The sequence below is a fragment of the Rana temporaria genome, chromosome 13 (assembly GCF_905171775.1).
Source record: "Rana temporaria chromosome 13, aRanTem1.1, whole genome shotgun sequence".
NCBI classification, from domain to species: domain Eukaryota; kingdom Metazoa; phylum Chordata; class Amphibia; order Anura; family Ranidae; genus Rana; species Rana temporaria.
In genome coordinates this window covers 50,340,067-50,357,406 of record NC_053501.1, presented here as the reverse complement: position 1 = coordinate 50,357,406, position 17,340 = coordinate 50,340,067, and the positions used below count along the sequence as shown (strand labels likewise).

At 40.3% G+C, this 17,340-nt stretch overlaps 1 protein-coding gene across 4 annotated transcripts in view; it reads right to left on the bottom strand.

Annotated features, from left to right (window-relative positions):
- Nucleotides 1–16,086: 16,086 nt before the first annotated feature.
- Nucleotides 16,087–17,340, bottom strand: part of PAPLN (papilin, proteoglycan like sulfated glycoprotein) — a 144,049-nt gene continuing 142,795 nt past the window's right edge. For 3 of the 4 annotated variants that reach the window (XM_040333468.1, XM_040333470.1, XM_040333469.1), the window contains one exon: nt 16,087–16,660. In XM_040333468.1, the coding sequence (XP_040189402.1) occupies nt 16,488–16,660 (173 nt within the window). In that variant the 3' untranslated portion in view covers nt 16,087–16,487. The remainder of the gene's footprint in view (nt 16,661–17,340) is intronic. The other variant, XM_040333471.1, reaches the window with a different exon arrangement.

Below are 17,340 nucleotides of genomic sequence, written 5' to 3'. Positions count from 1 at the left end.
TCATACCCCTTGAAATTTCCATTTTGTCATGTTGCAACCAAAATCGGAAATGTATTTATTTTATGTGATCAACACAAAGTGCCACGTAATTGTGAAGTGGAAGGAAAGTGATAAATGGCTTTCAAAATTTTGAAAACCAAATATCTGAAAAGTGGGGTGTGCATTTGTATGTAGCCCCCTTTACTTTGATACCCCCAACTAAAATCTAGTGGAACCAAGTGCCTTCAAAAGTTACTTAATTAGTAAATATAGTCCACCTGTGTGTAATTGTAATCTTTGTATAAATACAGCTGTTCTGTGAAGCCCTCCAGAGGATTGTTTAGAGAACCTTGGTGAACAAATGGCATGAAGGCCAAGGAACATACGGACCGGTCAGGTAGGAAATGCCGCAGCTACTGTAAGTGAAAAAAGAGGGTCAACAATGCCCATTTGCATCCCTCACTGTGCCTCAAATTTCATGAATCGGGTTTATATCCACTTTAATAGTGATTATCATGTGCTTGAATGACTGCTGTCTTTATTCTAACACTAAAGTACTCTCCTGGTACAGTGCATGGATCAGGTCATGAAGCCACCACTCTTCTCTCTTCACTTCACTAAAAGCCTTATAATCTGTTCACAGAATACAAAACGAACACTCTTTGAATGGACAGGTGGAGATTCAGCCGTTTACCGGCCATTCCTCTTCCCATATGAGTAGGGTTGCCACCTCATCCCTTTAAAACAGAACACATATGAATTACACAGGTTCTGAGGCTAATTAAATTTAGATAAGGCTCCACTTGAGTTCAATTACCACCTTAATCAGCCACAGAACCTGTAATTCATATGTGTTCTGTTTTAAAGGGATGAGGTGGCAACCCTACATATGAGTGCTGTGTGTAGTATCCATCATCTCCGTGTCATGCAGCCGTCCCCACAATTAGAGCTTTCTTTTGCTGGTATTGGCTCCCCTCTTCGTTTTTTATTTTTTTGCGCTATAAACAAGAGTGACAATTTTGGGAAAACATCTTTTTACTTTTTTGCTATAAATATCAAAAAATATAAAAAAGTTTAGGCCAATATGTACTCTACATGTTTTTGGTTAAAAAAATCGTAATAAGCGTATATTGATTGGTTTGTGCAAATGTCAAAATAGGGGATAAATGTATGTCTTATTTTTTTTTTTTTTTTTACTAGTCATTCTGGCGATCTGCGTTTTTTTTTTTTTTTGTGGACAGATCAGACACTTTTGTGGGACAATTGATATTTGTACAGCAATCGGTGCTATAAAAATGCACTACTTACTGTGTAAATGTCACTGGCAGGTAAGGGGTTAACACTAGGAGGCGATCAAGGGGTTAAAAGTGTTCCCTCATGAGTTGTGGGGGGATGTGACTGACTGGAAGAGGAGACAGATCACTGTTCCTAATTACTAGGAACAGCAGATCTGTCTCTCCTTCCATCCTAATGTGGATTTGTGTCCTGCCACGATTGCCAGTGGCCGGCAGGCGCGCGTCTGCTATGGCTCTTAAAGAAGCCGACGTATCAACAGGGCGATTCGCAGGAACGAGCCGACCTGCCGCCGTATAATGACGGCGGCTGGTCGGCAAAGGAGTTAAAGTGCTGTCCTTAAGTTAACTTTGTAAACTGGATTGGTAAAAGAAAAAACATTTTTTGGTGATTATGAAAGTTCATGTTTATGTTGGAAGAAGAATGCAATACATGTTTCTAAGCACAAATTTAATTGTCCTTTTTTACTCCACCTTCATGCCAACTCGGGGCCAAGATTCAGAGACACATCGATCGCCACACAAAAAATGTTTTATGCTTCAATGGTATGTCGACATTAAACCTACATCTTCTTGAAAGTCATATATGTTCTGGTGCAAATATTATCCACTTGTACTGCGGACGGGTGGCCGCTGTAGGTAAAGTGCTGGTACGTCACTGCCTACTCCCAGGTTTAGGGCGCGCGCATGTTCGGCCCCACCTGTCCCTTGCTGTGATTGAACACAGCGGGAGCCTGTCAGCAAGTCCCGGCCAATGATTCACACCTGGGACCAGTTGATTGGCGGTGTTAAATTCAACACAAGGTTCTGTACAGAGGTAGCGATCTGTCAGTGATGAGAAATTGAGAACATTAGTATAACGCAGCACACTGTGCACACATTACACCTAGTTAAAGGGGTTGTAAAGGGAAAAAAAAATCCCTAAATAACTTCCTTTACCTTGGTGCAGTCCTCCACTTACATCATCCTTCGATTTTGCTTATAAATGTCCTTATTTCTTCTGAGAAATCCTAATTTCTGTTCTGTCTGTAACTCCACACAGTGATGCAAGGCTTTCTCCCTGGTGTGGAGTGTCATGCTCGCCCCCTCCCTTGGAGAGTCAGGACACCCACTAACATAGCTCCTTTTTCTATCTGCAACGTAGAGCGCGTCCTGACTCCTGCTCGCCCACTCCCCCCTCCTCAAGGGACGGGGCAAGCACGACACTCCACACCAGGAAGAAAGCCTCACATTACTGTGTGGAGTTACAGGCAGAAGAACAGGAAGTGAGAATTTCTCAGAAGAAATAAGGACATTTAAAAGCAAAATCGATGGATGAGGTAAGTGAAGGAGGACTGCACTAGGTAAAGGTAGCCATTTAGGGAATTTTTTTTTTTTTCCTTTTACAACCACTTAAGGACCCCTTCACGCCGATTTACGTCGGCAGAATGGCATTCTGCCGACGTAAATCGCGACCCGGTCCGAAGCTCCGTGACCACGGCCGCGGGACTCGCGGACCCGATTGCCACTGGAGTCCCGCGATCGGTCCCCGGAGCTGAAGAACGGGGAGAGCTGTGTGTAAACATGGCTTCCCCGTTCTTCACTGTGGCGCCGTGATCGATCGTGTGTTACCTTTATATAGGGAATCGCAATCGATGATGTCACACCTACAGCCAAACCCCCCTACAGTTAGAAACCGACATGAGGTCACACATGACCCAATCAGCGCCCCCCTTGTGGTTAACTCCCAAACTGCAATTGTCATTTTCACAGTAAACAATGCAATTTAAATGCATTTTCTGCTGTGAAAATGACAATGGTCCCAAAAATGTGTCAAAATTGTCCGAAGTGTCCGTCATAATGTCGCAGTCACGAAAAAAATCGCTGATCGCCGCCATTAGTAGTAAAAAAATAAAATAATTAATAAAAATGCAATAAAACTATTCCCTATTTTGTAAATGCTATAAATTTTGCGCAAACCAACGGATAAACGCTTATTGCGATTTTTTTTTTTTTTTTTTTTTTTACCAAAAGTAGGTAGAAGAATACGAATCTACTAAACTGAGGAAATTTTTATATATATATATATATATATATATATATATATATATATATATATATATATATATATATATATATATATATATATATATATATATATATATATATATATATATATATATATATATATAAATTTTTTTTTTTTTTTTTGGGGGGGATATTTATTATAGCAAAAAGTAAAAAATATTGCATCATTTTCAAAATTGTCGCTCTATTTTTGTTTATAGCGCAAAAAATAAAAACCGCAGAGGTGATCAAATACCACCAAAAGAAAGCTCTATTTGTGGGAAAAAAAGGACGCACATTTTTTTTGGGAGCCACGTCGCACGACTGCGCAATTGTCAGTTAAAGCGACGCAGTGCCGAATCGCATAAACTGGGCGGGTCCTTTAGCTGCCTAAAGGTCCGGGTCTTAAGTGGTTAAGGAACATATTTAACCCCTAGATTTTATACCCTTCCCAGCCAGTGTCATATTTTTTAAACCTGATAACTGTATTGGTGTCACTGGTGATGTCCATGGCAATTGGTCAGTTAGTGTCAGATCGCACTATCAAAGTCCCAATGGAAGTCCTTTTATCTATGCCATTTGTGGTATAAATCAAATAGGTTGTAAGAGCTATAACTTTCAGGCAAACCAATCAATTTTAACTTATTAGGATTTTTTTTTTTTTTTACCGGGGGTTATAGTTGGGTAGATTTTAAAGTTTGTCTACAAATGTGCACACTGAGAAAGTTGTTTGAATTGCTTATATTTTATTTGCAGTTTATTAATGTTATTTCTAATTATACGCAGTGTGGATATGAAAAGGCATTTATTGTGTGAAGTTTCTGCAGTGCCGAATCGCTACCCCACCCTCTCCAGTGCCGATCCCATGATTCACTGCACTGTCTGCAGTGCCGATCTTATTCACTGCACTGTCTCCAGTGCCGATCCCACCACCCTCTCCATTGCTGATCTCCGCACCCTCTCCAGTGCCAATCCCACCACCCGCTGCATTCTGTACAGTGTCAAGTCCACTGTCCTCCACATCTTGAGGTGCATATGTGTGCTAGAACACATATGCACCGCCACCTGTACCGGCCACAGTCAAAGTATATGGAAAATTTGTGAAATGCCCTCAGTGTAGTCTTCGTCTTCTCAGGAAAAACTTGAAGTTTCTGCAGTGCCAAAGTCGCTACCCCCTGCACCCTCTCCAGTGCCGATCCCATCATTCACTGCACCGTCTCCAGTGCTCTGTGTAGCCTTCGTCTTCTCAGGAAAAACTTGAAAGTACACATGTGGAGAAAGCATGATATATCCAAGATATTACCCAGGCCTGTCATTTACAGAGTACATATGCAGAGGAAGACCTGGGGGGAATACTCATGTATTCCAATGTGAGTTGGAGGAATGTCTGCAATATCAGTTGTTGGCTCAGCATAGTGGACTGAGCTACAGTTTATGTGAGCACCTCCACTCACCAGATTACTGTACAGGAACTGTTGCAGAGGTATTTCTTCAAGAAGACATTCTGAGGGAAATGGTGCTCCTCATTCTTTGGCGAGGTAAGGGCTGTTGCATGTATAAAGAGGCAAAAAGCGACTCAGGTGACGCATGTTCCACTTTGTGTGATTGTGGATTTTGGTGGCTTGCCATCAGATATGTCACTCCATTCATGGGCCTGAAATACATTTTTTGCCATCTTGGCAGAATAGTTGTGACCTACAATAGACAAAAGAACACCTGGCATTGTGCCTGTGCAAAGCCGAGAACATTATGTCCTCACAAAAACCTTTTCAAATTTCACATATTTATAACAGAGGTGTATTCAAGGGTATCTGGCTACAGACTGGATCTTCACTCTTGACAGGAAACGTGACCTCCACGTCCTCAAGTTGTGTGAGTGGAGGTCACGTTTCCTGTTCACACAAAGTGGAACATGCGCCACCTGAGTCGCTTTTTGCCTCTTTACACATGTAAAAGATTTTGCCATTTTAAAAGAATTTGAGAAGCACCATTTTCTCTTAGGATGACTTCTTGAAGGAATAGCTCTGCTGCAGTTCCCGCACAGTAATCTAGTGAGGGGAGGTGTTCACATGAACTGTAGCTCAGTCCACTAAGCTGAACTAACAACTGATATTGCAGACATCCCTCCAACTCCCATTGAACTACATGAGTCTTCCCCCGGTTCTTCCTCTGCACATGTACTGGCATGTTTTGTGTAGTATAACACTTATAGTTGCTTGCTTGAAACCTACTGAATGAGCACAATATTTTTTCCACCACTGGCATGGAAAAGCATGCTTCTCTGCAAAACAAATATGACATTTGTCTCAACATTTACACTCTGTAAATATCTTGCTCCACATCTGCATGTTTTCTCAACATATGTACTTTCAAGTTTTTCCTGATAAGACGAAGGCTACACTAAGGGCATTTCACAAATTTCCCATATACTTCAACTGTGGCCGGTACAGATGGCAATGCATTTGTTTTCTAACGAAGATGTGGAGGACCGTGGACTGGACAGGATGCAGCAGATGGTGGTATCAGCACTGGAGAGGGTGCTATGGATGGCGGTATCAGCACCGGGGAGGGTACAGTGGATGATGGGATCGGCTTCTTAATCGATGGCTTTAATGGCTTGGTTGTTTAAATCCAAGTTCTGGGAGATAGGGGACTTGGTTATCCCTATGCTCCTAATAGCTGGGAAATCATCTTGGTGCAAAGTCTACCATTGCACTTGGTCTTTTAAACTGTATATATAGACAACCTGTGGAGACCCACAATAGATTTGAACCACTAGCCAATTTGAGAAGTAACCATTATGATGAGAGGTATATTACTGATCATCCAATGCAGTATAATGAACAGTGGGGTTCCCCAAGAAACCAACCTCAATATGGTTGGCAGGAGAAATATGGTACACCCCAAAATAATGGGAATAACTCGAGGTGATTTTTTTTTCCAGGGGAGGGCCAAGCCTAAAAAGCGTAATAGAACAAAAACGGGCGCCAAGAGGGGGAACACTTACGGTCAAAAAAAGAAGGCGGAGTAGTGGACTTTGGTTTGTTTAATTTGGGTAAGGCCACTCTTATCTGTAGAAGAAAATTGTGCTTAACCATGGCCTATAATTTAAATTTTAATTATTTATATTATGGACGCTCAAAAATATATTAGAAAACTGAATATCAAAAGGCATTTCATTACCAATCCCTCCTAGGCTTAATGATAATATAGGAAATTAATATAGGATTTCTTGTTTATCAAATGACACTTTATTTAACCTGCTGCAAAAAAATGGCAACATCTGTCTGTTTTTTAAGGGATTTGGTCCTTAGGGGCTTGGAAAGTGTGAAGTTGCATAGAACTTGATTGGACATGAAGTATAACAGAGGTTCCCTGCAGATAAGGGAAGAGGCATAGTGATTTTGGATCATGATGCCTACATCTCTGAAAAAGATTGTTATCAGACGGTGAAACCTATTCCCTCCTGAATTATAATCCTACTAAAAGATTTAAGAGGGAATTGCAGAACGCCCCCTGGGCGGGGCTGTTCAGCTTTGTTAACACTTTCTGCCTAGTCACTCCTAAAGGAAGGCTAATACCCACTCTGTCAAGATTAAGGCTGGGTCCGTCCATGAATTTAGAGAAAAGGATTTTGAGTGAGTGAGAGACTTGTAAAGCGCAACACATGCAAACTGAATCGCCTCTGGGCGCTGTATCCATTTGATGGGTAATGAACCCCTTGACCTCAGAAGAGATGGGTTTTAATCTTTCTCCTGAAGGCCAAGTGGTCCGACTCCAGTCGGATGGTGGTTGGTAGTGCATTCCACAGGCGAGGTCCCTGGACTGCAAATCTTCGATCTCCTTTGGACTTGTATCTGGCTTTGGGTATCTGGAGTAGGTTTTGATTGGTGGATTGCAGAATGCGATTGGGGTTATGGGCTTTTATTTTTTCGCATAGATATTGGGGGGCGTTGCCTTGAATACACTTATGTATTAGGCAGAGTGCCTTGAAAGTGATTCTGTCTTTTACTGGCAACCAATGAAGGGATCTCGGTGAAGGTGAGATTGATTCCCATTGTTTTTTTTCAGTCACTAGTCGAGCGGCCGTATTTTGAACGACTTGCAGACGAGTGATTTGGTATTTGGGGAGTCCTAGATAGAGGGATTTGCGGAGTCGAGTCTGGAATTGATGATTGTTCCCACCACCACGATAATGTCCTCTTTCGGGATAAACGGCGCGAGTCTGCGTAGTTGGCGCAGCAGATGGTGGGATCCGCTGACTACTGACCCTATTTGTGCATCCATACGGTGAGTATAACAATCCTTGGTTCTATCACTTGGAAGGACTCCTAAGTTTTAGTAACTGCAGAGGTGTCATCCTTGTATACAGTAATATCACATCAGCATGGCCACGAGACAGTAGAATATTTGAGGGGATGCCACACTGCGCGTTTCACAGCAGGAATTTGTTTTCTTGCTGTTGGACTTTGCAATAAGGCATCATTATTTATGGTTTAATGGATCAGAACTCCAGGACAAAGATATGTCCATGGGGCAAAGTTTGCCCCCAACATGGCCAATCTGTTTATGGCTAAGCGGGCAGAGGACATCACCTATAAGTACAACAAGCCTAAACTGGTGCTCTAGAAAAGGTCATAGATGACATTGTTCTTCTGTGGGAGGGTGACCTTGATTCTTTGAATAACTTTGTTGAATTCATGAATGGTAATGATTGAGGAATTTCCTTGCAATAGGAGTCAAGCAGGGAGGAGATACATTTTTTGGATCTGAATAATAGAATTATAAACAGTAACGGCTACGTTGTATATAGAGGGGTTCCTCCGTTGGGGTTGAGCGTAGCCCCCAATGTTATGGAACCCCTAAAAAAAAAATTATATTCTTTCAGGAGCTTGGAGGTGTAAGAAATGTGAAGCCTGTCGAGTCAGTGCTCATAAGTGTAGGAAATTTGATACTTTTCAATCTAAATGTATCTCTAGATAATATAAAATTAAACCCCTTATTACATGTACCACGTGAAATGTATATTAATTACAATGCCCATGCAGCCTTCAATATGTCGGACACACAGTATGCATGTTGCAAAACAGATTTAATTAATGCATTGCAAATATAGGTAAAGTGTTTCAAAGGCAGTATGTCAAAACACAATGCGTTACACCACAATAAAAACCCGGAAGGGACTTTATTCCTTACCATAGATACATTTACTCCCAATTGGAGAGGCAATCATATTGGGTGTGAAATATCCAGATTAGAAACTAAATGGATTTATTTATTAAAATCTTACATCCCATATGGACATAGAATGGAATGTAAAGGTGTTTATTAACAATGGTTAACAGGTTTCTAGTATTTTTGTGTTTTATATTTGTTGTAAAGATATTTTAGGCTTTGATAGTTATTTATAATTGTATATAAGAAATATCTTTTTTACTTTTTGTCTGTAATTTCTATTTTTACTTGTACTTTGTCTTATGTAATATATTTAGAGTTGTGGTGTACTTTTGATAACCAGCCACAAGATGGCGATGTCTGTTTTGTGTAGTCTGCTTCTATGGAATGTTTCTTATAGGCATATTTAAAGTGATTGTAAACCCTTTTTTACAACCTTATGCTACAGGTAAGCCTATATCAAGGCTTACCTGTAGCTAATGAGGATATCTCCTAAACCTGCACGATTTAGGAGATATGCCCTGTCCCCTGCATGTGCCGATGTCATTGGCACATGCACACTGGGGCAAACTGAAGCAATAACACCTATGTGCCATTGCTACAGTCTCCGTGCTGTTACCGGCGGCTACCGTGCACAATACGTGGGAGTGACGTCATCGCGGCTTCGGCCAATCACAGTGCTGGAGCCGCGATACCCGGAAGTAACTCCAGGACGACATGTCAGCGGCCGGAGGGGAAGACGAGGACCTTGGGCTTGGATTGGAGGTAAGTAATACATAATGCTATGCATACTAGCTCATTATGCCTTTGTCTTGCAGGGGGTTTGTTTTTTGGGGGATTTTTTTTTAAGAGGGTTTACTTCCTCTTTAATAAACATCACTTTTTTTAGTACACAATTTTTTTAGATGTATGAAATGCTATTTTTGGCAGCTTTGTGTATTTTATGATAAAAACTGTTTATGATAATGCTGTGGCTGGCTTTTTGTGTCCGAGGCATATATCCCGTGGCTTGAGTGCAGTCACTATTTTGTGTTTTCTTGCCCTTGGTAGTCCAGTCTGTCTATTGTTTTGCAGATGCACTTCCGGTAACTGGAGCACATATGGGTGTGTGAAACACACACCGATTAAGTGGGAGGATCTAGCCGGCCCATATATAAACGGCGTGATGCCAGCCACATGCCATGCTCCTAACATTTGCTAGTGATGAAACACAATGGGTGGAGTCATAGCTTGTGACATCACTGGCACAGACTGTGCCCATCTTGATACTTAAATGCTTGCTTTTATCTGTATATGCAATTGATACATCTTTGTCATGTAAGTGCAATCTTTTATTGAACTACTGCTTGTTTCAATCATACTATACTATTAGGAGGCCTTATTATTTCCTCACAATATGATACATGCTGATTTGAAGAGGAATCTGTTGGCCATTGTATAGCTGGATCCTGAAGTGGTGTGCACATTGGAGATTGCCATATTATCCTTACCTGGAATTGGCTAACTGCGCTATTTGGCTAATGGTATAGTTGCAAAATCTAATTTACACTTTCATCTCAGTGACACCTTTATGGATTCGGGCTTTTGAGCTGAATGTTTTGATATGCATGTTTTATTACTTTGGTCTAGATCTGTATTTGGCTTTGAGTAATATCAAGGGTCAGTATATCAGCCCTAGTAATTATTTTCCAAAGACTACTTGCTTCTCACTCTTTAGGCCAAGCCTTTGTGCAAGGTGTCAATTATCTTGCTTCCCTGTACACTCCCCAGTGACGCCATTGGATCTCACCCTTGTTCTGTTTGTCCTTCAGGAACTGCCCTTTAAACCTATCAGGGATATTCCTCTCTATACTCACAAGCTTGTCTTTCTCATTACTGTCACCTCGGTGAGGCAAGTCTCTGCGTTGGCAGGGCTGTCTCAATAGCGTCATGGGCCCCTGGGCAAAGTAATGCTCTGGGGCCCCTACAAGGGAGACCGTGCAGGTAAACAGACATCAAGTGGGTGGCGCTTCGCATTAACTACATGAACAATCATTCTGTACAGCAAAGAAACAGTGAGAAAATACTACATACGTAAATTAACAAAGCTGTCCTGTGCATATAATACATCTGCTAGATTGATGCCTCCCCAGCACTATGACCCCTCTACGCCCTAGATATCCCCCCAGCACTGTTACCATATACCATAAGATACTCCTTGTATTGTGACCCCACTACACCCCTGATATCCCTACACTGTGGCCTCTCTACATCCCTTCCGAGTCCCGAGCATTCAAGCTGCATGGGGAGGGGGTCAGAGCACTAGCGCTCCAGCCCTGCCCCTTTCTGCTGGCTCCAAAATAATCGGTATCATTCTGCACGGCGCACCGCTATTAGCCTGCCTCCCCTGTGTGTGTATTTATCACTCTCAGTGCCATCATGTGGCCCCCAATTTTCGGGACAGCATGGTCTCGAGGACCAGCTGCTTTGGGGAAGTGCAGGGGCCCCCCATGCAGCTGGGGCCCCCTGGGCAGTGCCCACGTGTGGTCTCTCTCATTAAGACAACCCTGTGCGTTGGTAGCTTTATTTTGTACAGAGCCCTTCCTAGTTTTACATAGGCTTTGGGCCCTAAAACAATCTAATTTCTAAGGTAGATTCCTTCTTCCACCTAAACCAAGATATTGTTTTTTCTCCCTCTCAGACCTGCTGCAAAACATTTCTCTCCACTGTTACGATTGTATGTGCTATGAAAGTTTGTCGTAAGGTGCTTCAAGCTATACTGAGTTCTGTCAAGCCCTTCTCTTGACCCATTTATTACATGGTCCGGTTAGCATTTGTTTTCTGTGTTGCACTTCCCTCAGACTGAGTTTGGGCATTCCATGAGCTAAGACTGATTCTTTGTCCTGTACTGTACTCCAACGAAAGGTTTTTACAGGGACGTCAAACTATTTTTCTGTGCGAAGATATTGGCACTTAAAAAAAAAATTGTGACACACACACACAATTCAATATTATGCATGTTTGTCTGAAATTTGTCATACAATACCAGCACATGTATGGTTCATTTGACAATAAATGACAGGCTTCAAAATGTTTCTTTGCAAGAGTAAACTAGATTTCATATATATAATTAAACATATTTAAACCATACAGAGAACTGTTGTAAACTTGTCAAAGGGCTTTGTTAATCTTTATTGTATGAATAAAATGAATACATTAGAGGCATGGTAAAAAGATAATAAAGGGGGATAACTGGGTTTAAATATTTTTTCTTATGTGTGAATTTGCTTTTAATGTGTCTAAATATGACAGGCAATTATGTCACAGCGATGAGTCGGTGAGAAAGTGGAGAGCTCCAAGAAACCTAAATATTCTTCCTTGCAAATGGGGCTGTGCCTGCACTTCAAGGTTTAACTGCTTGTTTCTGTCTAGAGGATTAGTTAAAGTAGCTTTACTTACCTGAACCTCCACTTTTACAGGCTCATGTGCATAGCTAGACTGGTCTCTGCAGCTTCTTCTCCCCATGCCCAGGTCTAAGGTCCTCTGAAGTCATTAACCCCTTCCTGCTAAACGTACGCATATATGCAGCCTCACAGAAGTGAGTATTTTTCCATGGTGACACATATATGCGTATCTCTTTGTGCTGGGAGCAAGGCGCACTGCATGTGTGTTTGTATTAAGTATGCTAATTTATCGTATCAAGTTCTATATTAGCCAAGAATGTGTTTTGTAAAATAACTGAGATTATTCCTTAGCCATATTTTTCTAGGCATTGTTTGTCAATTTTTACTAAAGTTTTAGTAGAAAAGTATTTTAAAAACCCCTTTGGTTCCATGCACACTGAACTTAAAAAAAACTTCGATTCTACAAGCGTTTGACATTTTTTTTTTCTTTTTCTCCTGCCTCTAGAAGCACTTCTATTGTGCTCTGTGTCGTTGCACATTATTGACTACTACAGGCATTTTCTGTTGGGGACATTCAAAGGCAGGAAAAAAAATTTTATTGCATTTTCTGGAGAAGTTTAGGAGCTGTAAAAACGTCAGTCCCTCCTAAACGTCTCTTATCTCTTCTGAACGTCAAGTTTCAACGTTTTTTTTGTAAAAAAAAAAAGTGTTGTCACTGTACATCATTTCTTGGCTTTACAGGAAGTATCTTTTGACCCTGTCCATCGTCTCCATCTTTCTATGAGAGAGCCATTTAATAATTCAGGAGAGAGAATTATTTATCTGTCTTACTCCTGCCTAAAGTGTCACTTTTAATAGCGCAGTACTGAGCTTATTAATCCAATAGAAGGACCCTGCACATACTGGCTAGTCCTGGAACAGCACTGTCACTGGCTCATCCACATTGGCTTCAGAGATAGACATTGGACCTCGCTAAAATATCACTGAGATTTCCATAACAAACAACTGTTTTAAAAAGATATGATCAAACAATTCTTTGCAGAATCTGAAAATTTGTTTGACTCTTGAATTATCAGCGCAAAACCAACCAATTCCATCTGCAGAGGGGAGTATAGTGCAAAAAACACCTATAAACTAAATGCTCTTAAATTCTCATAGACCTAAACTTTGTACAATATGCTTTAATTTTGCATCTTTTATGCCACGTTTTTAAGCTAAAAACGTTGACGTTTTTCGGCTCCTAGTGTGCATGGAGCCTTAGCCCAGTTCACACTGGGCTGCGGGGGTGAAACTGTGCGAGTTCAGCTGAACTCGCACGATTTCACTCCCGCTTGTCAGTCCCGACGTCAGACGCGATTTCAGACACATCTGTGCAGGTTTCTGCACAGATGTCAATGTAAATCGCGGCCCGAACACGCAAAAAGTAGTACAGGAACGTCGCACCGATTAGGATGGTGCAAATGCCGCCGATTTGAGATGCAATTTGACATCTCAAATCGTACCAGTGTGAACCAGGCCTTAAACTGGGTATATAGCAAGAGCAGAAGCCCCACACAACTCAAAGATATTCACAAGCTCTCTGAAATGTCAGGGATTGGCAGCTCGGGAAAGACAGGACAGCTACTTTCATGAAAATCAAGCTAGACTGGCAGTGTTATCATTTTCTAAAATGTCTGTTACTTCCAAGATTAGGGACGGTACAAACTTAAATAGGATATATATATATATATATATATATATATATATATATAAAGGTTTTGTATAAAAAAGGAATGATGCCAACAAACATGGGATAGTAAAATGTGCTCAGCACTAGAAACAGACTAAACCTGTGTCCAGCCAAGGCAGGGGCTGTGCTGCCTTGCTTCTGAAGCAATGAAAACCAACCTCTTCCCACAGTGCATGCCAATGCTCTGACCAGATTGCATTTTCAGGCTGTTTCCTTTCTCATTAATATGAAACCGCTTTAGGAATGTTCAAATTTTAGAACAGTTGGAACACCTTATTTTGAAAATGGTTGTTTCAAGTTATTAACATGTTTACACATATATAGTACAGATATTACAAAATCACATTTCCTGAAAGAACAATTTATATTCATGAAATGGCTTTGTTTTTAAAACCTAAAACACACAGTACAATTCTTAAACCAACAATGTTATGTATACAATTAGACAATGTTATGTATACAATTACACCTATATTAAAACTAAACTCCATTTCCCTTATATTCTGCAGAATATTCTGTATCACAAACAAATGTAGATATTTTAATTTAGGAGACAAGCTGGGATTAAACCATCTGTTCCAATGATGAATGCCAATTTTTTTCTACTGTAAAATGTCTTCAGCTACTGAAGTGACGTGGTATCCAAAATATTAAACTTGTGCTGCTAGTCGTTTTATTTTAAGCTAAAATTTGTTTTAAGAGGACTATCATACCGCAAGTTAAAGGCAAATATACTAGATACATGGCTCTATGTATAGTCTGCACTGCATAGTACATATTTCTACCTCTTTGCACTCCAAATACTATACACAGTCACTGTTGGTAATGATAGCATTATGCATTTATTCATAATATAATTTTTATATGCACCGTAATTATACTCAAGGCCAGGACAAGGGGTGGACCAGAGGGACAGCTGCCCTGGGCACAGTGGTTTAATGTAGGGACGGGGGTGCCTTCCCTCTGTTACAAGGCTGACAGGAGTAGTGATGGCTGCAGTGATTATTATTTTTTTCAAGCGAGTGACTGCTGGGGGTAGGATCCCCTAGGCCTGCACATCATTAATGGGGAGGGGCTGGCAAAGTTTGGCATCTTTGCCCTGGGCAATGGCTGACCCTGTCCTGGCACTAACTATACTTTAGTAAGTAGAGATGGTATTTTCTTTTTGTTGTCCCTATTCAGACTGAAAATAAGCCAAATTGCATACATTTACAATAATTATATATTTTAATACTTCGATTGGTTTAGCTTATCACTGCTTTAGTAAAGCCTGGTACACACTGAGTGTTTTTTTTTTTTTTTTTTCATCCAACCCAGCAGGTTGGACGAAAAAAACTGTCAGCTCCGGTCGAAGCCACTGTATTAACCATGCAAAGTTAGTGCAGCGATCTCCCCCGCTGAGCTGTTGTGTTCTGACAGAGGGACACTGTAATATCTCTCTGTGAGGTGCAACCAAAATTGCATGCATATTGAGCTTTTCTTTATACATGTCCTTATAACGTAATAACTTATTACGTTTCTTTTGCTTCAATTATGAATAAAGTATGCATTATGGAAAACAATTGCTTGGTGCAAAATGTTGCAGGTCGCTACTGTGCATTAACATTGTACTTTCTCACTAAATTATTAGCAAATAGAAATATATTACTAGTATAAACTTCTGCAGCCTGCCTTTGTTTAAACTACACATTTATAGGCAGGATTTATTACTATAAAAAAACATTAAGTACCTCTACACAAACGCCATTTTTTAATACTATGTACATTAACACCACCCTTGCATTATGTTTCTGCAATTATAGAATCTCTAATTTTAATGGTCTATAATATTTACACTGTTGCCCCATCAAACTAGTCCCTCCATTTACTAAAGTCAGCTTCATCGGATATCCGATGAAAAAAATCCATCGGATTAGATTCCATCAGATATCCGATCGTGTGTACAGGGCTTCAGAGCTTGTGCTAACTAACCATACTGGTTAGAAATGTATGGCCAGGGAAAATTAACCAAATAAACCTATGGCAAATTGAAGCCTCCATCCGCCCCCACCCCACCCCAAAACAAAATTGGATAATTGGCATGTCTGCTGACAATATTTCACCCTTTACTGCCAAAATCATCTGTACAGCAATCACAATGGATACGCTTACAGTATCCTGTACCAAATCGTCAATAATGGCATTTGGCTGCTGTGTAGGCACAATATATTTTTTCATGTTGGGCTCTAGAGCCCATATTAGCAGTGTTTTAACAATGGCCACAAGCAAGCAAAATAGTAAGATGCCCAATTGTTCATCTTTTATGCTATTCAGATAATTGTGGCATTTTCTTACAAGTTTACATTAAAAACATTTATTTTGCCCCTTTTATTATGAAAAGTCAGCAAAATAAACTTTGATTTTAGTCTTATAGTTGATGTATAAAATGTCCTAGTGTATTCTATAATAAACATACAAATAAATCAAAGTCAGACCAACAAAATAAGTACATACTCACTCTAGTGCTTCGTAATTTAAATCTGTTATAAAACAACATACATGCTTTAAGAATCTGTACACTTAGGGATTATGTATCAAAAGGTGTAAAGTTAACAATTTTGTTCTCCATCTTACTACCTTACATAAACGGAGCTTTTGGATAACCTCTGAATCTTTTTGGTGTTATCATGACCAGATAATATCAATTGTTTAATACAATACTAATTTGGGAAACTTGATACATATGCCCTTTACATTTGTATGCTGCTTGTTATAACATTGTCTGCAAAAGGATCCAAAATCACCATTTTTATTTTGTTTTTATTGAGCCCAATCACAGGTAAAAGAGGATTAAGGTCACTTAAGCCTAGTCATAGTTATAAACTGATCTTTCGGAAAGGTCTCTCAGCCGTTGTGTCTTTGGCTGTGTCCTGAGCCATGTTTAGAGCAACTGGCGCAACAGAAGCTGCTGTAGTACTCATTGTTACAAAGTTGCGCATAGACAATTAGGTCACAATTGGCGAGCTCGGGGTTGTCAACACACTCTGCGTTTGAGTCTGCCGTTTGAACTGAAGATACTAAATAGAAAGACAAATAATATTTTTTTTGTAGTTATCAGGCTATAACATAAAAGGTTATATTTGCACAGGTATACAATGAATTTTTGCTTTGCAACATAAATTGCACATTCAACATGGAGCTCTGGCCTGAACTTTTGTTTTTTTCAGAAATGCAGTACAGGACCGACCTTTTAATCTTTATCATGGATACACCAAAAAGGAAAACTCTGCGCTCCTGAAAGTTCACCAATTATAAATCCACTTAATGTTTGTGAAGAAAAAAACATACATTAACACTTTAATTTTCGGAAGATCCAGTCCTTTATATGGTTAAAAAAGGGAAAGTTTCCACAATGTACACAATATAATAAAAAAAGTATAAAAAAAAAAACTTTCCAAATGTCTGCATCAGACCAGCACCCTCTTCAGACTTCAAATGGTTAAAGCTTGCGGTTTTAGTTTGTGGGCTGTCTAGCAAGACATCATTAGTGCAAATGGTGAGCACAGTACATTACCCAGCCAGATGTAAACATCGATCGAATGTCCTTCTCCTGGCTGATGTAACAATGTCCGGGATCCTAGGCTCTCTCCTATGCGGGTCTGGAAGCTTCACAGACCCGATAAATGTGACTGCTGGAGACACAGGGTGGATCAGCCTATCAGAAAGGATGCTCGCCCTGGGTGAACATGCAAGCGTC